At 36.2% G+C, this 24,210-nt stretch overlaps 1 protein-coding gene across 1 annotated transcript; it reads right to left on the reverse strand.

Annotated features, from left to right (window-relative positions):
• Positions 1-4,371: 4,371 nt before the first annotated feature.
• On the reverse strand, positions 4,372-17,732 carry LOC116298699 (scavenger receptor cysteine-rich domain-containing protein DMBT1-like). Its single transcript, XM_089030038.1, has 12 exons — positions 17,589-17,732; positions 17,382-17,479; positions 11,027-11,356; positions 9,736-10,092; positions 9,095-9,403; positions 8,470-8,793; positions 7,988-8,311; positions 7,280-7,609; positions 6,876-7,202; positions 6,323-6,487; positions 6,047-6,183; positions 4,372-4,714 (listed from the first exon to the last, which is right to left on the reverse strand). Exons 2-12 carry the CDS (start codon positions 17,443-17,445, stop codon positions 4,658-4,660), a joined length of 2,724 nt encoding a protein of 907 aa, XP_088886164.1. The 5' UTR covers positions 17,446-17,479; positions 17,589-17,732; the 3' UTR covers positions 4,372-4,657.
• Positions 17,733-24,210: the final 6,478 nt, after the last annotated feature.

Consider the following 24,210-nt stretch of genomic DNA (forward strand, 5'->3'; position numbering starts at 1 on the left):
CAATAGCTTTTTAATTATTCTTTTTCGGAGTTTACCACTTTGTTTGACTTTTTCTTTCTGTGTCAAATGTCTGGCTCTTTTGTGACTAAACATTCTACAGATCACATTAGAATTCTCAATCCAGCCATAATCACCACACACGTTTGACTTCAATAGCCCTCATGTGCATGATATCTGTCCCACCAACAAAACGCACTACAAAGAGAAGGATGACACTAGATAACAGCCTCGCTGTTGTTGGCTCACAGTTGGTAAGGCACCGTACTTGTGGGTTCAGCCTTTGCCATATTAACACTCGACTTCCGAGTACAAAGTGATACATTTGCATTAAAAAGGATCTGCAAACAGGTAGGCCTTCGCCATGACTCGGATTACCACTTCTCGTTCAGAGACGTTCAACTAGAGAGCCATAAGTTTATCAGTTTTGACTGCCACACACCACGCTCATCAAATAAAGTTGGTTATTTTTTAAAATGTTCATTATTATAAGATTTCTGGTTGTTCGGCGGAAGCAAAAATGTAAACGTTACACTCTTAAATAACATTTTAGACTCGAACTTTTGTTACGCAGACTGTGACACGTTAATGCGTGACAAAAATTATATATTATAGCTTATATCTGAACCGCCGCATGGACTTACGGCTACACTGGAGATTTTGGCCCCGAAACTGCTATCCTGGGAGGAATTACAGACTGATCAGGAAGCCCGGGCGAAGCCTCAGGGAAAGGTATGACAGCCAATACTCTTTCTTTTCCATGTGGGATGCGTTTTCCAAATGTGCTACAAATGACGTGACTTATATTAAAACGCAAACTCGTAGCAAAAAGAAATTTTAATTTTCGAAACATTTGGAACACCAATAAAAAGGATAATGAAATAAAAAAACAAAGTGCGCATGTGTATTATAGTTATGTAGGTAATTACTTTATGTATTCATGTTATATTTATTTAAGTTATTTATTTATTTATTTATTTATTATTTATTTATTTTCTTTCTTTCTTTAGTTATTTCTTTGTTATTTATTCTTTATTTATTTATTTATTTCTTTATATTACTTATTCTTTATTTTCTTTATTTATTTATTTCTTTATTTCTTTCTTTTATTTATTTCTTTATTCGTTCTTTCTTTATTTCTTTCTTTCTTTCTTTCCTTTCTTTCCTTTATTTATTTTATTTCTTTCTTTCTTTATTTCTTTATTTCTTTCTTTCTTTCTTTCTTTCTTTCTTTCTTTCTTCTTTCTTTCTTTCTTTCTTTCTTCTTTCTTTTCTTCTTTCTTTTCTTTCTTCTCTTTTTTCTTTCTTTCTTTTTCTTTCTTTCTTTCTTTTCTTTCTTTCTTTCCTTTCTTTCTTTCTTTCTTTCTTTCTTTCTTTCTTTCTTTCTTTCTTTCTTTCTTTCTTCTTTCTTTCTTTCTTTCTTTCTTTCTTTCTTTCTTTCTTTCTTTCTTTCTTTCTTTCTTTCTTTCTTCTTTCTTTCTTTCTTTCTTTCTTTCTTTCTTTCTTTCTTTCTTTCTTTCTTTCTTTCTTTCTTTCTTTCTTTCTTTCTTTCTTTCTTTCTTTCTTTCTTTCTTTCTTTCTTTCTTTCTTTCTTTCTTTCTTTCTTTCTTTCTTTCTTTCTTTCTTTCTTTATTCTTTCTTTCTTTCTTTCTTTCCTTTCTTTCTTTTCTTTCTTTCTATCTTTCTTGCTTTCTTTCTTTCTTTCTTTCTTTCTTTTCTTTACTTTCTTTCTTTCTTTCTTTCTTTCTTTCTTTCTTTCTTTCTGTCTTTCTTTCTTTGCTTTCTTTCTTTCTTTCTTTACTTTCTTCTTTCTTTCTTTCTTTCTTTCTTTCTTTATTTCTTTCTTCTTTCTTTCTTTCTTTCTTTCTTTCTTTCTTTCTTTCTTTCTTCTTTCTTCCTTTCTTTCGCTTCGTCCGCCATTCACCACGTCCCCACGTGAACCGCCCACTCACCCCGTGCCCCCACTTCACCCCGCCATACACACTACGCCACACCCCACCACCCACACACCACACACCCCACACCCACACACCGCCACAGACCCACTACACTACCTACATACCTACAACCGACAGACACAGACCGACATACCTACATAACAGACCATCCGACCGACCGACCTCCTACCTCCCTCAACCTACCTCCGACAACCCACAACCTACACCGACAACCTACATACCCAGACCTACAACCCCATACCACAGACCTACATACCTACATACATACCTACATACCTACAACCTACATACCTACATACCTACAATACCTACATACCTACAGACCTACATACCTACATACCTACCTACCTACATACCTACCTATACCCTACATACCTACATACCTACATACCTAATACCTACATACCTACATACCTACATACCTACATACCTACATACCTACATACCTAAATACCTACATACCTACATACCTACATACCTACATACCTACATACCTACATACCTACATACCTACATACCTACATACCTACATACCTACATACCTACATACCTACATACCTACATACCTACATACCTACATACCTACATACCTACATACCTACATACCTACATGCCTACATGCCTACATGCCTACATGCCTACATGCCTACATACCTACATACCTACATACCTACATACCTACATGCCTACATGCCTACATACATACATACATACATACATACATACATACATACATAATGGCTGGGAATCCACTACAGCGTGTGCCAATTACAGTGGTCCCTCACATATTAACATTAATTTAAAAAAGATTCGTTTGAAACATAGTTATTTTATCCTCTTTTTTTTTTTTTTTTTTTTTTTTTTTTGCCCTTTTTCTCTTGATGATCCTTGATTATCCTTGATGATCCTTATTATTGACAGTTAATAGCAGCATGATGGGGCGCTCTGCAATCCTCGGGCAGTGTTACATTTTATACAGATGGTTTTCCATGTCCGAGGATCTTCCTGGTCATAGACGAGGTGCAGAGCGCGACGATAGTAGTCTAAAAGAGATTTCTTGTAGATGGAAAGAGAAACATTCTTATTTCTTAGATTTTCCGGTAGGGCGTTCCACGTCCTGCATACCCTAATGAAGAAAGAGCGTTGGTACGTGGTCGTTCTGCATCTTTTCTGAGTAAATGTCACTGCTCTGTTGTTGCTTGATGCGGCCCTTGTTCTGCCTGTATCCTTTATTGACGGTAGCACATCATTCTCTATGTCAACCAATCCATTAATCGCTTTAAAAAAGAAGATGATGTCTAGCATTTCATGCCAATAAGAGATTGGCAACACTTCGGTTAGCTCGAGTCTTTCCTTGTATTCTATGTCGCAGCGGAATGGAAGCTTCAGCACATACTTGGTTGCTCGGCGTTGTATGCGTTCCACTTGTTTGATGAGTCCAGCTGACTGAGGAGACCATACTTGGGTAGCGTACCCCAGATGGGGATATACGTTAGCCAAGAACAACGTGCGGCGAGTTCTTGTGTTCTTAATGTCCCTGGAGGAGCGATAGACGAAACCTAGGAGCTTGTTGGCTCAAATTTCAAGAAAGAAGCCATAATAATAAAAAAATTAAATCATGGAAAATGGATTTCAAACTTATTTGTCTACTTACAATCAGAAATTTGGTTAGAAGAAACTTCTTGAACCATCGTCGACCCCTTCCACAAGTAGATCTACTTCCGCCGTATATTGTCGTGCTGTTGAGGTGATGGCGAACTAAACTTTTGCCGTAGGTTTTCAAAGAACTTCGCCGTGGTTTTTACATATTTTTGCCATAGGGTTTATTTTTTTGGCTCAGTATTTTCAAAATTTTGCCGTGATTTTTGTGGGATTTTGCCGTGGCTTACGCAGAATTTAGCTGTAGCTGTCACAGAATTCTGCCGTAGTTTTTTGCCGTGATAGTCGACAAACTTTTGCCGCGATGTTCAAAAGTTTTTGCCGTGACAATTGTGGGCCACCGTAATTAACGCAAGGAAAGCTGATACCCATTTGATCTCCCATTTGCTTTAGTTTTGGGTACTTTCCAATTAAATTTGTGCATTGGGTTTTTTGAGCTTTTGACCTTGATATGGTTGTTGTGTATAGAGTGTTGAGACTTTCTTGTTTTGAACGCTTTGAATTCAGTATTGGACCTTTGTTTTGAGTGTCGATCATGTGTTCTGCGTTTTGTTTTTTTTGAGTTTGAGTTCTTGATTATTGTTTTGAGGGTGTCTTGCAAGGTTATTCTAGGGTAGGGGGGCGGGGGATCATGTGTGTCAGTTGTCAATGTAATGTATTATAATATGAATTGACGGTTTTAAAATTCGATCATAATGACGTAGGTCAAAACCAAGAAAAGAACACTATTAATGAGATCTTTTGACATAAGGCAAACTGAAATATAAATCTTGTTTATTATCTTTGATTTAAAATTTGTTTAGTCTAAATGTACACTTTATCCTCTAATGACAGCCTCTAAATCTCTGTTGTTTGTTCGTCAATTTCAATCATGTAAAAATTTTTTTGAAAAAACAGAAAGTTACTGATCACGAAAACATTAGTTTTCAGCCGTTCCATACTATATATATTAACAAAATCATAAATGGATAAGTCAAGACAAAGTTAATCGGTCAGTACATCTATAATCAGGTGCCACAGTCTCGTGCCGCATGCCTATTCTTTTATCTCCTTACTTCTAAGTACATGGACTCCTCACTTTCTTGTACATTCCTCGCTTTCTGAAGGAAAATTAAAAATTAAAAGTTAATAATATATATATTTAGCCACTTCCTAAATAGAGCGGAGCTCCCGATACGGAAGTCACAGGGAGAACAATTTGAATGAAACTGAAAGGTAAAAATAAGATCGGGGAAAAAATCTTCAATTATTTTTTATTCGAGATGAACATAATTTCTCCCATAATGAAAACCATGCAGTCAAATCGAATCGAAATGCAGTACACTGTTTTTTGTTTTATTTTTGTTGTTGTTGGGGGAGGGGGGAGATTTTGTACACAACTCACCACCACCCCCAGGGGTTAGTTTTGTTCTTGGAAGATTCTTCGACAAAGTTTTCCAAGGCCGACACTTTTATGCTTTGAATCTCTTTTACTTAAAAAAACGAAAGAAAACTACAGATAATCCAATTCAATATCAAGTTTAGTGAAATTTACCTAGGATGTCTTTCATTGAAATCGAAAATCTGGAGATTTAGGGCAAATCAAGAATAAAAAACAGACTTGAAAACTGGTTAAGGTGAGTAGAAAATTAAGTTTACTTATGTCTTTTACAGAACGAGACGAAGTTAACATTCAGTTAAACTTGACAAGAACAACTCAGTGAGACAAAATAGAAAACAATGCAAAAGGCAAAGCAAAATACAAAATGATGAATTTCTTGTCAGTAATTAAATTGGCGTTTGTAAATGTTTTTGAATATTGAAAGTGAAAGTCTTGGTCTATATAATAACATCTCTCAACAACACAAATTTAAGCTCATTTTTATAATCATACTTGCTCGAACAGCTTAATGAACACTTGAATATTTGGTGTAACTTTATATTTCATCCAATAATTAAATAAATTATCTGTAGAAAGATATAAAATTATTGAATGAAAGTCTTCTTTGTTTTGCCGATGGGACCCCGCGATAGGAGGCGACCAAAGCTGCATTTTTAATTTTCTTGAACGAAAGACATACGATAGTTGGTTAAAAACAACCGAATTGTTAAAGATTTATAGAGCTAAATAAAGGACGAATATTTGTTGTAATATGCTGTTCGTGTTATTTTTCCTCCAGTATTGAAATAAATTAAGCTTATCTATAGAAAAATAAAAAAGTTTTGAGAGAAAGTCTTTGATTTTTCGATTCGTCGATAAAAATGCTTGTCAAAAAAACAATAATGTACGATTGTTTGCTAAAATGCAAACACCTGAATTCTTGAAGAATACTTCTTGATCCATCTTTGACTACATGAAAATTTTTTAAAAATTGTTTTTGGTCTATAACTTGCCCTAAAGCGATTTTTTCTGTGCATTTGAGAGCCGCAAAATGATCGTTTAATATACCTACCCTTCCACGGGTTTGACGCACCCCGCGGTCACTTTCCTGACTTGTGACGTATCTTTGATCACCAAGGGAAGGAGGGGCCTGGTAGTAATCATCAGTGTCGCCACTACCTCTGACCACTTGCCTTTCCAACTGTAGTCCTGGATGATTCATAAAATAGATACTATTATATAATTACTGTATCATATTGTTGACCCAAACGTATCGGCTTGTAACAACTGTATGAAGTCAATACAATATAAATGAGGTCCAATTGCATTATATTACAACAATATTAACCTTGTGTTTTATCCTGAGAATCCTCGTTTTTCTCGTTCCTCAGTTTGAAGAAATACCAAAGAAAGGCACTAACAATAACCATGACGAGTATGACGATCAGGATTGAAAAGCCAGTCACAGCCCCATCATTGCTTCCAGTACCAACCATCATCTTCGCTTGGGCAACTAAAACCAAAAATGTCATAAACATATCTGTGAATTATGATGTGTATTAGTTTAAAATTATCACTTGCAATACAATTTTTTACTTTCAGATGATATGATACCGTTCTTTCGTTCGTTCTTTCGTTCGTTCTTTCTTTCGTTCGTTCGTTCGTTCGTTCGTTCGTTCGTTCGTTCGTTCGTTCGTTCGTTCGTTCGTTCGTTCGTTCGTTCGTTCTTTCGTTCGTTCGTTCTTTCGTTCGTTCGTTCGTTCGTTCGTTCGTTCGTTCGTTCGTTCGTTCGTTCGTTCGTTCGTTCGTTCGTTCGTTCGTTCGTTCGTTCGTTCGTTCGTTTGTTCGTTCGTTCGTTCGAAGAAGGAGGACTAATAATGCACAAACATAATACGCTTTACTTGATGGTCTAGCACAAATCACTCCAGCATCATAACCACGGTGATCTTGTGTTCCAGCTCTCCATCCACCGTGATCACACATCTCTAGTGACTCCTCTGTTTCATTACATCTTACTTTAGAGAAGAAAACTTTGCCTGGTTCTTCCCTAAACAAGCTGATGGCTGCTATGGCTCTGGATAACTTTAACATTTTGCAAACAACATGAGCATCATGGATGTCCCATTGCTCATCATCGATGGTCCCAGTCTCGTTATTAACCTTGATCTTTACACGGCCCTCATAGAGTGAGCTCCTGTTATCCATCTCTAAACTAACCTGCAAATGACCTAATGAAAAAGTAAAGTAAACTTCAAAACTAAAAAAGTTTGTTTCATTGATGTGTAGTATCGTATCGCGAACTGACCTTTTCCAGAATAACAAACCACACCAACATCATTTTTGTGGCTGCATGATTTGGTCTTGTCCAGTCCCTCGCGATCACAATCGACTGTGCTGTTTTCATGCCCTTTGCAGTTCAAGCCAGTAAGCCATATTGGACCGGAACCTTGTGGAAATTTCTTATATGCCGTGATTGCTCCTTGATAACCCTTCATTCTGCAGACCACGCTAGCATCTCGCATGTCCCAGCCATCAGTACACACTGTACCCCATACGCCATGATGTTTAACTTCGACACGACCTTCATGATCATCTGAGCCTGCTACCAAACGAAGTTCTTCCTTTTCATTGTATTCTACACAAAAGGAAAAAAACCTTGGGAACCATGTCTTTTGCAATTTGTATTGTTATAAACAAGCATAGATATAAAGTACTAGCGATGTGAAATGTGAGTCATGCCTTTGAGAATTCTGAGTTCATTCCTCGAACTGCATAATAATGTCTGAACTTCATCAATGAATCTGGTCTATTTTCATTAAGGTGCGAAAGATTCGGTTTTTCAAAGGAGGACTCTATCCTTGAGCCTCCAGTCATAACTGGCATTATGCTATAGTGCAGAACCTCTATGGAAAACACTACGCCACGAATACAAGGTCAGATAATTAATTGGTTATAAGTTAATAATTAAATTAAAAGATAATTAAAAGTTATTATTTAAGGGCTTTAGGCATACCTTTGTCTTCTTTGCATACAATGCCCGCAATTTCATTATTGTAACATCTGTCCACCTGGTTGAGACTTACTTCTTCACATTCGTCTGTAGAACGTACAGAGCCATCACATTTTAGTGACAGAGAAAAACTGGTCTTAGTTTGTTGGCCCCATGAAGAAATAGTCACTGCCTCTTGAGATCCCAGCATGTTGCAAATCACATGTGCTGTATTCAAATCTAAGTTATCATAGCAAAGGTTTCCACTTTTGCCGTAATACTCAACCTCAAGTTTTCCAGCATGTTCAGTTAATCTTTCCTTGAGGTGAAACTGCAATTTTAATTTGTCTGTAAAACAAATTGGAAAAGTGGTAACATTTTTAGTGCATGTAACCTCTTGATCTTCGAAAAATTGCGAAGATTTCCCCCATACATATATATGTTTAAATAGTTTTCACAGACAGGTTATATTTAGTAACTTGAACTAAAAATATGATTTCAATTACCTTTAAAACATATCACGCCAGCACGTAGATCAGTTGAACAAGGCTTATTTTTCCAATTCCACATCACGTTTTTGCAATCATCAATGGTTGTTTCTTTTCCTGAGCAGTCAAGGTAATTCAGCCATACTTTGTCATTGCTCTCTTTCCTTGTTGCCATAGCTACTGATGCTCTTTCATATCCTTTCATCCTGCATACCACGTGTGCATCTCGTATATCCCAGTTGTTGGTACAAATAGATCCCCATATTCCATGGTAACGAACTTCCACTCGACGAATAAAATTTGTGTCTCCCGCCGCCAGGCGAACAGTGATATTTCCTTTACCTTTGATTTAATTAAAGTAATAATATCACTATAGGCTGATAACGACAAGCTGTTACTAAGTGTGACTTCGCTAGTGTATTGAATAAGGAGGCGAAACTTAAAAACTAGGTAGAAAAGTTCGTTGTTAGTTCCTTTTCGGCAAAACTTCAGTATTGTAACTAACTTTTGTTACACGGTATATAAGTTTTCCTCTTATTCGCTTGATATGACTGTAAAATCAAAATTATCTTAGATATTTGGACTCCATTGTTTTATGATCTATTGATCTACATGCCATTCAAGTTTGAAAACATTACCACACCTTTTGGAAGGCAAACAACACCAACATCCTTTTCGTGACTGCAGTTTGGTAAGCTATAATTGGTAACTTGACATTCTGCCATGGACATCTCACATCCCTTACACGAAAGCTGTTGCAGCCATATTGGATAGGATTTACTACCGGCCCCAAAATTCTGTTGTTTTACGGCTTGTTTGTGACCAAGCATTCTACAGATGACATTAGAATTTTCAATTGACCAGCCATAATCACCACACACGGTGCCCCAGGACCCTTCCAGTTTTACTTCGATACGGCCCTCATTTCCATAAGTCCCATTAGCAAGACGCACTACAAAAAGAAGGAAGATACCATTTTACAATCTTTGTTTGGCTCAACTTGGTTAAGCACCGGACTGTTTTGGGGGATTTCATTGGTTCAGACCTCTACCGGAATAACTCGGAAAAGAATAACTACACAGAATGTGCAGTTAAATGGATATACCAATGTGGCTTGTGTTATTGATTTTCCTTTTGATTTGTCAGTTACGTTTTCGGTAAAATGCGTGCGCTCTTCTTTGCCTTACTTATCGGCTGTGGACTTGCGCAAATTATAATATATCTTTCAAGAAAACAATCCGGTAGAAATTCATTCAAAAATGTCTTAAGAAATCAATTACGTACCATTTTTTTCAGGTCCCGAACACACAATACCAACATCATATCTGTGATCTTTGCAAACACGATCATCTTCTTTCACTATGTCATGAGGACACCTTTGAAGAGATGTCTCTTGTCCTGTACATCGTACATGTCTCATCCAAACTTGGCCCTCTCCTCTTGCTTCGTGCCAGAATCCTACCGCTTCACTAAATCCAAGTTGTCTACATGCTATTGTGGTGTCTGTTATATCCCATGTAAAGGGACGATGGCAAACTGTTCCCCACTCGTTATTGTGATAGACCTGTAGAATACCTGCAAAGCTAAGTCCTTGTGTACCCGGCTGCATTCGTAACGTCATCGTATTTTCCTCTCGTGGTCCTGAAATTGTTATGCAAGGTTTTATTGCTTTTGAATCGCCATGGTCGAGGCCATAGTTTTATTTATTAATGATGAAATTATTGACTGGATTAATAGAAAATGTGAGTCTGAAGCAGAGGAGGATCCATTAGTATCCCAGAATGCATAGCGAGTGAGATATGACGTTATTTCATTTAAACAGCTAAAATTAATATTTTCGAAATTGAAAACTCAATTGTACTTAAGTAAAAATCATGTAATACTTTTTAGTGTTATCTATTTCTAAATTATTCGAGAAATTTTAAGATACTCTTTAAAATATTGAATTTTGAGTAATTTCAGGTTCAGTACAGATCCTACAACTGACTACTTCTCTTGTCAAATTAGTCGAAAATGTCTTTATCAAATGCTAAAGCAACACGTTTGTATTAATAATATTAGTGGTAGTAGTATCATTGCGGAAAAAAATGAAATAAACCGGTAAAAGCCAAAGAAAACAATAATAACCGTGCAAGGGCACTTGGGATACTAGTTGATCCTCTAAATCTGAAGTCCATTTTTTTAAAGAAAATTGCATGCATTACAAAAAAAAAGAAATATAGTGTCTTCTTTGGACAGACTGATTTGTTTACAAAATGTAAAATACCACAGACATTGGCTCAAGCTAAAGCTGGTTCTGCCGTCCATGGCTTTTGCCTTTCAAATCAGGCTATGGACTTTAAATGGGGCCATTTGTGATGGTGCTTGTGATCTTTCACCTACATTCTACGCAATTTCAATTTAAAGGAAAAACGAAAATTTATAATTCAAGGCAAACCTGGCCTTTACTTACTTGTCGTATTGAATTCAGAGAAGAATCAAGAAATCATGCAAGTGCTTATTCAATAGATGTATAGCCTTACTGAACAATATTGATGAGACAATGCCCTTCTTTGTATTTTATTTTGTGACATACCTGTGTGGCTGGAACACACTACACCAATGTCGTGGATGTGTTTATAACACAGTGGCGAAGAAACTCCCGATTCTTTACGAGTGCACTCTTGCAATGACGTCTCCAATCCTGTACACCTCATCCAGTTTAGTGATACTGGTCCATCTCCATTCCTATATTTCAAAAACCCTACAGCCCTATTGAAACCAAGTTGTCTGCATGCAACGACTGTATCCTTCATGTCCCATTCATCGTTACATACTGTTCCCCACGTACCATTTTGCTTGACTTGTAATATTCCCGAAACACCTGAGCCTGCTGTATTAGGCTGGAGACGAATAGTGGTTTTGCCTTAAAAAGAAAGAAAGAAAGAGATTGACATAAGTTGTGTTTATATACTATAGGTTAGTTTCCAATGATTACAAGTTTACACACTCTTGGTCGCCTAAAGGCCCAAGTGCTGTTTTGAAAGTTTCAAAGCTGGACGCACCTACAAATTCCTAATTGTACTCGAGATCGTGCGACTTCCTTTACTAATCGGTAACCACATAATAATAATAATAATAATAATAATAATAATAATGATGATGATAATAATAATAATAATAATAAAGTTCAAAATTCTTTTGATTTCATACTATTCTTTCTCGTACTTTGTTTCGTGAAATTCCTCTAATTTTGACGTCGAAGTCGTCAGTTTCATATAAAGGATCTTCTTTAGCCGAAATGTATCGCGTGCGAGAGCACAGCCTTTGCGTTGGCCAAATGAAATCAATCTGATTGGCTTATCGAATCATACATCTATGCTTCGATGTTTTCACGGGTAACCACTGAAAATATCTATGAAAATGCGAGAAATATCATGAAGTAAAGAACGTGCTGAATTTTGATATTCTTTTTAATAGTTCCTTCAAATGTTTGGTTAAATCTCAAAAAAGAGAAATCGTAATATCAGGACAATCTCTCGTTGGTCACCGCAACGAGAATTCCCTCAGGAGCTACAACACACGTCCTCCGTCAGGACAGCTTCGGTTGTTGTAGCGACGTGCTTTCTCATGATTAAATGCACCGCCCGATAAGGAATACGAGTATTTCAAGGAAACAGTCAGCAGCTTCAAACTTTTTTCAGCGTTATCTCTTCAGCTCCACAAATATCTTCTCGAGGCAAGACGAAACAATCAACTTCGCTGCCATGTCAGTTTTCTGGCTGTCAATTGAGCAAGACCACGTTTCTTTCAACCGAGAATTCCAGTCACAGTGACACTCAGTTATCTACTTTTGATTACTTTCGTAAAGATAATCAATTCTGAAATCTTTTATTAAGATTTCTATTCAATCTTTGAACATTTCTTTGTGTTTGTTTTAAAGTTTTACAATGATAAATGTTTAAAATAGCAAGCGATTATTTCTCGCTTTACATTTGCCTCCTTGGCGTTTATTACACGAAATTTGATTGGCTAACGATCGAAGTTCGTGATGTATGGAGAATTTGTATTTTGATATGAGAATTAAATTCAAATAAAGATTTATTTTCTTGCAAGTGGTAATGTTTTTCCTTAGTATTTATTTTGTAAAAGCAATAGAAAACTTTTTTCTCTGTGTTTATATAGCCTGATAGCAACATTCGGGGGGTTGGAAGAATTCTCGACAGTTATGCAAACCCGAGACGTAGTCGAGGGTTTGCATAACTGTCTCGAATTCTCCCAACCTCCCCTCGTGTTGCTATCAGGCTATGTGAACACTTAAATACTTAAATACTAACTTTGAGCGATGACCTGTGCTGGCAAACTAAATTTTGAACAAGAAAACACTTAGTCCCCCACAATTCCAATCGGTCTCAGATTTGTGATTTCAGATATCCGACCGACAACGTATTTTGAAATAGGTGTATACCTTCTTTACCTTGGTTTAGATATGAGATCTTGATTATGATAAAGTGGCATGAGTATTCACATTGATTTCACCGGCCAAGAAATATTAAAGTTCAAATATTATTAAGTATCAATTATCTAGCATCAACAAACATGTAAAATAGGGGATTAATGATATTGTGATCAAAAATAGAAAATAATAGAAAATAAGCCTTATATTTATTTTCTTTTTTTTTTTTTTTTTTTTTTTTTCTTATGGTGAGTGTTTATTTATTTTAAATTTTCAGTGCAGCAAAAAGTGACCAAAAAGCTAATTATTAACAACAAGCCATCAATAAGACTTCAGTAACATTCCACAACAATGTAAAAAATAACTTACCGAGACTAAAGAAAGGTAAGGCTGAGCAAACCAAGTAGAAATAAAGTACAAAACGCATACAAGAGGTCATCGTCGCGAAAGATTGAGATTGAGTTGGCGATTAACGGACGCACCTTTAGGTTTTCCTTTAGGCAAGAGTCAAAACAGCAACTTGGATGTTAGTGTGCTGCTTGTAGCGTAAGAAAGCCTCAAATGTTTACCGGTTTGAGATTTACCTTTATACACTTTGATTGTGAGTGTTACAGCACGAATCCGTTTCGGATTCGAAATACAAAAGCAACCAATAACAATTCGAAAACACACTAACGAAACAAAGAGAGACGAGGTATAAAAGACAATTACTGCTTATTAACATCAACATGGAAATAATTTCAGCTGTAACATTATTAAAATTTGAATCGTACTGAATAAGCAAAACGTTTTTTTGCAACACAGTTAATATCTTTGAAAATATTGTAAAGTATAAAGAAAATGACATTGATATCTTAAAATTCAAGAAATAAAATATATCACTTAAAGTTACATATTAAAGTTATAAAATTTGAAAAAAATAACCCAATTCAGCAATTTCAATCTATCAATATCGTTATCCATTTTTTTTTTTTCTAATTTTTTTTTTCTTTTTTCTTTTTTGTAGTGCGTGTCTTATGTGCACATTTTACAGTGGGAATTTTATTGGAAGTATTTGTTACGAAAAAAAAAAAAAAAATTGCGTTCAGACTTTTTTACTCCTAAAGATATCATATGATAGGGAAATCAACTTTGTTTCATCTATTAGTTGTTTCATACTCTGTAATATGGCTAATGAACCACTAAATTGCTTTAAGGTGGCTGCCTATTTTTGAACGTTTAATTGGCTTAAAAATGCTCAACACCGAAGAATTATCTTAAACCAAAAAGTGCTCTGCGTGTTTTTGGTGAACGATTTTCGATTAACACTTAAAGCAAACAATATGCGCTGAATTTTGATGTTATTTAACACTGCACAGTTCCTATGAAAATGATTAGGCATTTCTTGAAATTAGTTTTAAGTAGATATCCCGAGAAACCTACTTACAATCTTCGTTTCAGTTATTTGATTATTTTGTGAAAAGCTTGGTTCCCTACATTTTTTATTCAAAAAACTTTTAAGATCGTAATATTCAACATCAAAATATTTGGAGAAATATATATAATTATATTGAATAAATAAATGTAAATATATACAAATGAAATATATATATATATAAAGTCGCAATTAGTTTAATCCATAGTGTTTTTGTTGGGTTTGGCTTATTGTGTCGTAAGTAATTATTGGGGTAAAATGTGCAAAATAAAACAAATTATATATGACATAACGGATGCTACAAAGTCAATAAAAAGCCACGACTGCCTCGGTCTATTGGGAAGAGTAGTATATGGGATTTCATTGAAATTATAAACACATAATTTGGGTTAATGTTTGAGCTTAAGTTTATGGTCCAAATATGACTGCATGTGCTAGACATCGACACTTTATCTTGGTGTTTCTATATGCGGAGTTTGTACATTGATAACGATATCGAAACATCAAAGTGAAGCGCCAAAATATAGTTGGTAAGGAGCACTTGTCAACAATTGCTCACGTGCCGCATTGTAACGAACTGCAAAAATGCTTCATCTTCTTATCATCTTTTCCATATACATCACTGGGAAACCGGGGGCAAAATTACTTCTTACAGTCAACATTTGGAGCAAATTAAATCTGACATTTGTAGGGCCAATAAAGCTGGCCAATATTTATACGGAATATTTTTTGCTGAATTGAAGCATGCCAAGTTAACCAAAATAACCTATTAGCCATGAAATCTGAAAAATCTTAGAAATCCTGCCCTAGAAATCCTTGTTTACGAGTGCGTATATATACGTATATATAACTCAATATTTCTAGCTCAGCAGACTTTAATTACTGCAGTCAACGAAATACTACATGTGTAGATATTATTTTCTGTTACGTGATCGGCTAGCTCCTCCCTGTTTTAATCACTTGACAACTTGGTGACATTGATTGACAGCTGATACATGATAATTGATCGGACTATACACGGGAACCCTATTGCAAAAGCCTGCAAAGGACTTTTGGGTAAAGTCCCGAACTTCACTGGGAACTATTGCGTAATTTGTTCATTTCGTTTGGGAAGAATCAGGTCGGAGATAAGACAAAAGTACAATGGTGTTCCAGTGAAACAAAGTATTTTAAGATTGGGATCACAGGTATCCCAGTAATAATTGTTTAAGTTTTTGATAGTCATATCTTTGTACGGCAAATTATTTAGATCATGTTGTTTGAATAAGTCAAGGGAAAAAAGATTAAGGCCTATGTTCATCAACCATTAATATTTGTTACAATTAATATAAATAAAAAAAGAATTATTGAACATATATAAATGTATATGTATCCCCCTTGTACTGATGAACAGTTCTTTTGTTCCATTATTCTTAACTAGATATATATACGTGTAATTTCAGTTATATATAGTTATAAGTGTGTATTCCGTTGAGGATCATGACACAAAACAACTGTTCATTAAAAGGCTTTTTTAATGACCCGTAGAACTCAAAACCAGACAGAGAGATATCTTGCATGTACAAAAAAGAATCAAACCGCCGTATGGCGAGCTCGTGGATACTAATTGACATTCTAGAGATTGGGCTTCCTGTGTTTTTATACTTGTTGACATGCGAATGTTTCGCAGTACTTCGCTCAATTTCATATTTTAAATACTCGATTTAGCTGGTAAGATGATAAGTCGTCCTTTTATTTTCCTTTTAACACCTACTTTGTTTAGTTCTTTGTTATTTTGTTGAGTTTAGATTCTGTGATTCTGATGATTGTCTGAATACAACGAAATACGACTTCGACAGACTTCTATTTGCTAAGTCTTTCGAAAAACGAATTCTGGATTTTGTTTTTAATTTAAAAGTCGGGCAGAGTGCTTTATTTCAGGAATCATTCGTTTAAATCTTTTTGGCTAACAAAAAGCGTTGCGTTATGCGTTACTACTTATCTTGACCTTCAAGGGTCACGGCGCTTGATTCGTTGCCCGAAATTTTTATATTGAACACTTTATTTACACTGTGAACTAAGCGAATATTTTGTAGAAATTGGTTTAGAAATACTATTTAATTTGTCTTTATTCAAGTCTGTAAATTACGGATGATTTATTGGAGCGAATTTTCGTTAGTTGTCTCGAGCGACATCTATTGTGTAGATTGGTACCTTCGCAGATTACAAGAACATTGCTTCGGCGATCAATCACCCATTTTAATATTCAGAACGGCTTATTTGGATGACAAAACTGGCTGAATGTTCTTCAAGACTCCATCGGAATTGTTCCTAATTTTTCTACTATCTACACATTGATTTAATATTTAAGAAGTCACCAGCAGTTCTTCTCGTCGCTCGATCGAGTTAATAAGATTTCTTTGCTGATCGGCCGCCGTGACTTTATAGACCTTTCTCTAATGAGAATCAGAGAATGTTCACTTCAATACCTCAGCAAAAAAAGGTTTAACTCATTAAAATTTTAGTTCAGGCGTTAATTGTATATTTTTACATCAACTTGCATCTTTCCTTGATTCTTTAAATATAAATATTCCGAAGAGAAAACTATGTGCGAGTATGCGCATGCTCAGTGGGTCCACGGTGCTAGAAATATCCCACATGTTTCATCAACATTTCATTTCCTCATATAAATAACCTATGTAGTCTATGGTATATAAGAGTTTCGTACTTGTAAGTGTCGTGTAACGTTCGTAATCAAGTGACGTAAGACGACAAACAAACGTTTAATTATCGATCTGCTAACATCTTAGTGAGTGAGCGAGTGAGTGACACATTTGTATATTCAGACCCCTAACAATAACTCGTTTCTACGCTTCCCGTATCCACGAGATAAAAACGATGTATTTTGATGTATGACAGCTAGTGAAAAATTAGAAAAATCGTTAAATATAGTCATCATTCTCCCTTTGTTTTCGTAATCATTATGTCTCTTAATATATGTGCAGTGAAAATTGATGCAATAATTGTCAAAAAAAAATCCTTTGCTTTATTGACAAAGAAAGTGTAATCTTTCACAACAATGTACCCCCTTTTAAAACTTACCGTGACTAAAGAAAGGTAAAATTGAACAAACCAAGGAGAAATAAAGTAAGTAACGAGAGGTCATCGTCGTCCAAAGTTTGCAGAGATCCTGAATTTAGCTGGAAATTAATGGACACACCTTTAGGCAAGATTCAGAAAAGCAGCTTGGATGTTAGTGTGCTGTCTGTGAGTAAGTTGGCGATCTCATGTTTTCCAGTTGATATTTACCTTTATACACTTTGATTGAGTGTTCGTGTTGCAGCACGAGTTTATATATTCTCCGATAGCGTATCGGAAAACAGCGAAACCAAAAGAAATGAAGTAAAATGTACGAATGTTTTGCCTACATCTTTATTCCTAGAAACAAGATGGCAGACCATTAAGTAACCACAGGGATCCCGCTATACAATAATGGTCTTGGCAGAGCAGTATTTTATACTACACTACCCTCTTTTAGAAATGTTTGCTGATTTGAAGAGAATGGGTCATGTCATGGTTTTTGTATTTATCTGGTTAGCTTTTATTCCTCGTGCTTCATCCAATATCCTGACCGTGAGGTGTTTGTCTGTCTGTCAATTGTTAAATAATTTTGGTTCATTCACTATATTGCCATTAGGCCCAGGGGAGGGGGGAGGGGTACTCCCCTATATTCGCTATACGGGTACGTACCGCCAAACAAGTTATAGTTTTCATTGATTTAAATCTGGAACATGGTGTGTAAAATCGCGCTCGCTCTGGGACAGGGTATATGAAATCACGTTCTCTCCTCTCTGGAACAGGGTATCTTGCAATAGCGGAACAGGCTTTTTTATATACAATAAATCATCATTATTCAGCAAATCAAATTTACCTTTACGATACTTACTCTTTAACAGAGTATGGTTTTCAGCGATCTTAGTCAGGAACAGGATCAGGGTCGAGAGGGCTCAGCGGCACACCCCTAAGCTATTATAAAAAAGTACATCGTTTGTTTATTTAATTTCCATCTATTTATAATTTTTTTAAATAAAAATAATACATGAATGATACCATAAATGGCTACAATAATAATAACAATAAACTTCGCTTTGACCTTGTGGCCAGCTATGTTTCACATATTTTGTTTGAAAGTCTAGATTATGTCTATATTGCGTTGATTGGAACTGCGAAATAATGCCTAACAATCAGTTATTTAGCCTTGACATTTCATGAGCGAGTAACTTGTCGGCCACCTTTCGTGGCTTAGGCCTCGTTGAATTGACATGTTATTTCCTGTGAAGCAATCAAGTTGGAAAAGACGCCTTCCAACTTGATTGTGTTATTCAAGTAATTACCATGTGGCTTGTCTGGTTAAGTATTAGTATTAAAGTGGAAGCAGAGTCAAGGAGATCAACATTTAAAAAAAATATAAACTGCAAAAGACATTGTTCATTAAAAATTCCGTTTTGTAAGTATCTCGATGAGGTCTTTCAAATTCTAAGGCAATAGCATTTTAATTATCCTTTTTCGAAGTCGACCATTTTGTTTGATTTTATCTTTCTGTGTCAAATGTCTGGCTCTTTTGTGACTAAACATTCTACAGATCACATTAGAATTTTCAATTATGCAGCCATAATCACCACACACGTTTTTGACTTCAATAGCCCTCATTCGCATCATATCAGTCCCACCAACAAGACGCACTACAAAGAGAAGGATGACACTAGATAACAGCCTCGCTGTTGTTGGCTCACAGTTGCTTAGGCATCATACTTGTGGGTTTAAGCCTTAGCCATATTAACACTCGAGTTTCGAGTAGAAGGAGATGCATTTGCTTTAAAAGGTATCTGCAAACAGGTAGGCCTTCGCCATGGCTCTTATCACCACGTCTCATTCATAGACGCTAATGACTAGTTCTGCACACACCACGCTGACTAAATAAGGTTTGTTATTTATTTATTTCTTATTTTTTCATTATTATAAGGTTGCTGGTTGTTTGGCGGAAGCAAAGATGTAAACGTTACTCTCTTAAATAACGCTTTAGACTCCAACTTTGTTATGCAGACTGTGACACGTGAATGTGTGACAGTTTGATATATTCGCATACTTCTATGACATGGGCTTCTGTATGTTAAGCCGACATATTTCGATGTGAAGCTTGCTGGTTTTACCAAATAAGGCAGGTTAACGCTCCTTTGGCAGCAAAAGGACTTTGCATGCAAGTATGCAAATACTATACTTTAAATGTGTCACACTTTTGGTGCGTTGCGCGTTAGTTGTGCCTTTATATAATTATTTGTACTGAACTATACCACCAAAATGCGCTCACTCGCCCTTGCCTCAATGTACTTACTATGGGACTTTCGCAAATTGAAAGTATATTTTTTTAGAAAACAATCCTGAGAAAATCCTGAGAAAGTTTAAAAAAATATTTTTCAACACATATTTTAACAAATGAATGTTTTTTTATTTCCAGAACACACAATACCAAACCATATGTAATGTTTTTAATTAGCATCGTCTTGGTCTACTGTCAAAAGAACACATCGTTACTGTACATCTTTTGCTTTCACTTTATGATTCGTCACCGTATCCTACCGCTTTTCTAAACACAAGTTATGTGCATGCTTCTCTGGTGTCTGTTAAATGCCATGCATTTGGTCAAAAACAAACTGTTCCTCACTGGTTCTTGTGATATAGACCTGTGAAATACCTGCAAAGCTAAGTTTTTGCGTACCCGGCTGCAGTCGAAATTTCATAGTAATTTCTATATTTTTCTGGTGGGCCTGAAATGATCACGCAAAATTTTATCCATCGATACTTGCCACGGATTGAGGATATATATATATTTTTATACCGAAACAAAATGTGTTCGTAATAACAGAAAATTTGTGGCTACATTCAGATAACTTATGCATGCATTAAAATAAAATTTAGTGGGTTTTTTGGACAGAGTGATTTGTTTCTAAAAGCCGCAATACAGAATACCTGGAACATGGAGGTTCTATTAAAGCGCATATCTTCAAATGTTCTCAAAGCCCTTTACAATTATGACCTACGTAGGACTGTGCGGGCTGCGTATTAAAACGCTATTACAGCAGCTGTGCAGCTTTTAATCATGAGTGAATAATTAGTAGGTTAGTGTTATGCCTCCAAATTGAGTTGTTGAACCGGGAGACAATCCCCTACTTTTATACGAATAATTCAACAGGTTCTTTTATGTCCCCCATATTACTGCAGGTAAGGAAGGCATGGGAGACAGGGCCTACGGTTTAAAGTCCTTATATATCCGAGAAGACTTGAATGTCTAACCATTTGCAGATATAACTACAAAGAAAGCACCTTCTCCTCAGTTATTTTTAAGACCCTAAGTGTTGGTCCACCTGAGGGTTGAACCACGACCTCCGTCACAACAGAACGACCATTACCATCAACTGAGCTAACCGGGTAGCGGTTTACGTGAAGCTGAAGCTGACTTTGCTGTCCATGATGTTTTGCCTTTCCAATTGCTGTGGAATTAAAAAGCCAAAAAGAAAAGAAAAAAAAGCAAATAAGAGAAAAAAGGAATTTGAAAATAATGAGAAAAAAAAGAAAGAAAGTAAGAAATCAAAAGAAAATACATTTAAAAAGAACATATCTTTACTGAGCCCTATAGCCTTATGAAAAGAAGTTGTCTGCATACGACGACTTTATCTTTTATGTCCCATGACAGTCGATATCTTACGCACAGTTCACCCATTTACCAGTGTGGATGTTTATGTCTTTCATAGAAACATTTGTTTTCTGTATCTGCATTTTAAAGATGTGTTTTTTAAGTATACAAGCTGCCCTTTTTTTAACAAGATCAGATTATTATAAGTAGAGTGTTCGAGTAATTCGGGATGTAACCAAGTTTTTTACTTGTATGGAATGTCAGTGATTTCACTCACCATATGGTTAAAACCTGAAGTTGACTTGGACGTTGCTCTTCTTCCACCTCTATACCCTAAGGGAAGCAACTGACAAAAAAGTATTTGCATGACCGACTCTTGCTGAATTTTTAAATTCTTTTCGCTCAATGTGATGTAGCCCTTTATAATAATAATGTGATTTGGCAGTGGCATTTCTACAGAGTAGCTCTTCATCCACTGTAATTCCAATTGGAATTTAGGAGTTGATTTTTGCGGAGGGAGGAAAGCCGGGGAACACGGAAAACCCTCGAAGCACAGGAGAGAACCAACAAACATCTCTACTCACATACGACACCGAGCTCAGCGGGACTCGAACCCGTGTAGTATTGGTGGGAGGCGAGCGCTCTCACCGCTACGCCACCCGTGCATCTTATATTCTTGCGTGGAAAGCCTAGTCAATTCGGTTACAGTTTACTTTTGTCAACTTGCAACAAATTTATATATTTTTTACCTTCCGGCATTATAATAGCTCTTATCGCAGTTGAGCACGTCACTCCGACAAACCAGCGGCATTTCTATAAAATTATCAATTTTTGGTAATTTAAAAAACTTGAATCAAAGTATCCCATGTTTGTTAAGAAATAATAAGTGATACAGAAGACCTTTACTAAGTCATAGCCCATGCAAGTTTGGGTAAAGTTTGCCGGGTAATTTTTATGGCCTTTCATGCTGGTCACCGCAGAATTCTTGTTTTGAAGCCGTGGGTCCGAGTATAGTCTGCTAGTCGTGGTCATCGAATCATTCGGCGCTTATTTGATAGCGAAGATACTGGATAGTTAAAACTCTTTTTAAGTTATAACATAAAAAATATTGGATTGCAAAGATCACGGCTTCAAATCAATATCTGTCATCCAAGTAGCTTAATAAAGCATTCATATTCGAAATATATGTAAGATACTTTAGTAACTCAGTGTTCTCTCGACGTACTGTATTTTGACTGATGAGCCATGGAGTAACTTTTTCATGCCGTTATCAATGGTAGCAAAGTCACGATAATTCATTGCTTTCTGACTTCAAACTACTGTTCATACATCCAAAAGCTATATAATGTTCGCTCAAAGTTAAAAAGACTACAAAAAACTTTGTATAACAAAGATATATCTATCAAAATGCTGTGATCAGTCGAAGATTTGTAGTACATTTCTTAGCAAATTATCCGAAGCTATTTGACATCAACCTGTGAAAAACTGTAACCCCACAAGAAGCAGAGATGATCAAACTAAAGAACATTATCTTTAAGGGATGGCCTACTCACCGAAAGGAATGCCCACGAGAACTACTAGACTTCTGGAACTTTAGATGCGACCTCTTCTTAGAAGACGGATTAATCCTCAAGGGCGATAGAATCCTTATACCATCATCACTAAGAAAACAAGTGCTGGATACAATTCATCAAAGTCATAAAGAAGAGACGAAATGTATCTTGTTAGCCAGAGAAGCTGTATTCTGGCCAAAGATCAGCAACGACATCAGATAAATGATTAAAGAATGTGAAACGTGCTACAAGTACCAGCCAGCACAAGCTCGACTTCCCATATTGCAACCAAATCTTCATTTTAGACCATGGGGAAAGTTAGGAACTGATATCTTTGAATTCAACGGTTCAAAGTATCTAATGATTGTAGACTATTACTCAAGATTTCCAGTCGTACGTCCAATTGCTAATATGACAGCTAATACCATATGTAACCACTTCCAGCACGTGTTAGCAGAATGGATTACCATCACACATTCATGCTGACTTTGGTACGCAGTACATTAGCAAAGAGTTTCGTGAGAAATGTGAAAACAGTGGGATCAAGTTAACATTCAACTCACCCTACCATCACCAAGCGAACAGCGTCGCAGAAAGAGCTATAGGATCATGCGAATCCTTATTGGAAGAAGGACCTAGACGAAAAGAAGTGCCCTTACACAGCACTCTGGATGTACAGAATCACACCCCTAACAAGCACTATACCATCACCTTATGAGTTATTGTATGGACGCAATCCCCTACTGCTTATTTCAAGCAGCAACCATGTCCTGCAATCCTTACATTCAGACAATGATCACCACAAGGAAGCAATCAGACTCTCCCAAGAGAAACAAGCAGAGTACTATAACAGAAAGGCAAGTAAATCTGACACAAGACCATTACTTCTCGAGGAGCCGGTATATGTGTACAATACGCACAAAAGAACGTGGGACAAGGGTGAAATCACAAGGAAACCCAACCCTATAAGCGAACCAAGGACATACGTTGTCGAGATGAACGGCAAGCTCTACCAGAGAACCAGAGAACATCTAAGACCAAGAACAAGCCAGCTTAAAGAACCAGAAGGAAGGACCTACCAAGAAACCCAACCTGCACTTAACATACACCATCCCCAAGACCTACTCGGTAAACCAGCGGTATTGGTACAAGAAAGACCACAGATGACTGAAGCTACCAAAAGCCGAGATGTACTTTTAAGTGATTATAAACCAAAGGAGCAAAACAAACAATCGGCAAGCGATACCACTAGATATGGGCATACAATCAAAGCTCCTATTAGACTACGTTTGTAAAGAGTTTATACAAAAAACTAGCATATAACCTGTCTATATAAGTTGACATTGAACATTTACATATATTGATCAATACCAATTAACCATAAGATTGATAAACATTGAACAATTGAACACAATAAGGGGTGTCATAGCACCCCATATATGGACATCGGTATGATGGAAATTAGTTTCTAGGCAAGTCACGGCTCGAAGCGAGCACGACGATATATACAATATGATTCCAGAATAAAATACATCTAAACAAACCCAAGAGACTTCGACAATGATAATCATATCACAAAATTTTCAATAAATGTTTAATATCTGTAGATCGTTTATGTGTTTCTTTTTTGTCTTTAATCATTGGTGATTTTGCTTATAACGTAACACATTTTCCAGAACAATGAATC

The sequence above is a fragment of the Actinia tenebrosa genome, unplaced genomic scaffold (genome assembly GCF_029948245.1).
Source record: "Actinia tenebrosa isolate PJP-AT-01 unplaced genomic scaffold, QUT_ActTen_1.0 PGA_scaffold14__42_contigs__length_11649687, whole genome shotgun sequence".
Lineage (NCBI taxonomy): Eukaryota > Metazoa > Cnidaria > Anthozoa > Actiniaria > Actiniidae > Actinia > Actinia tenebrosa.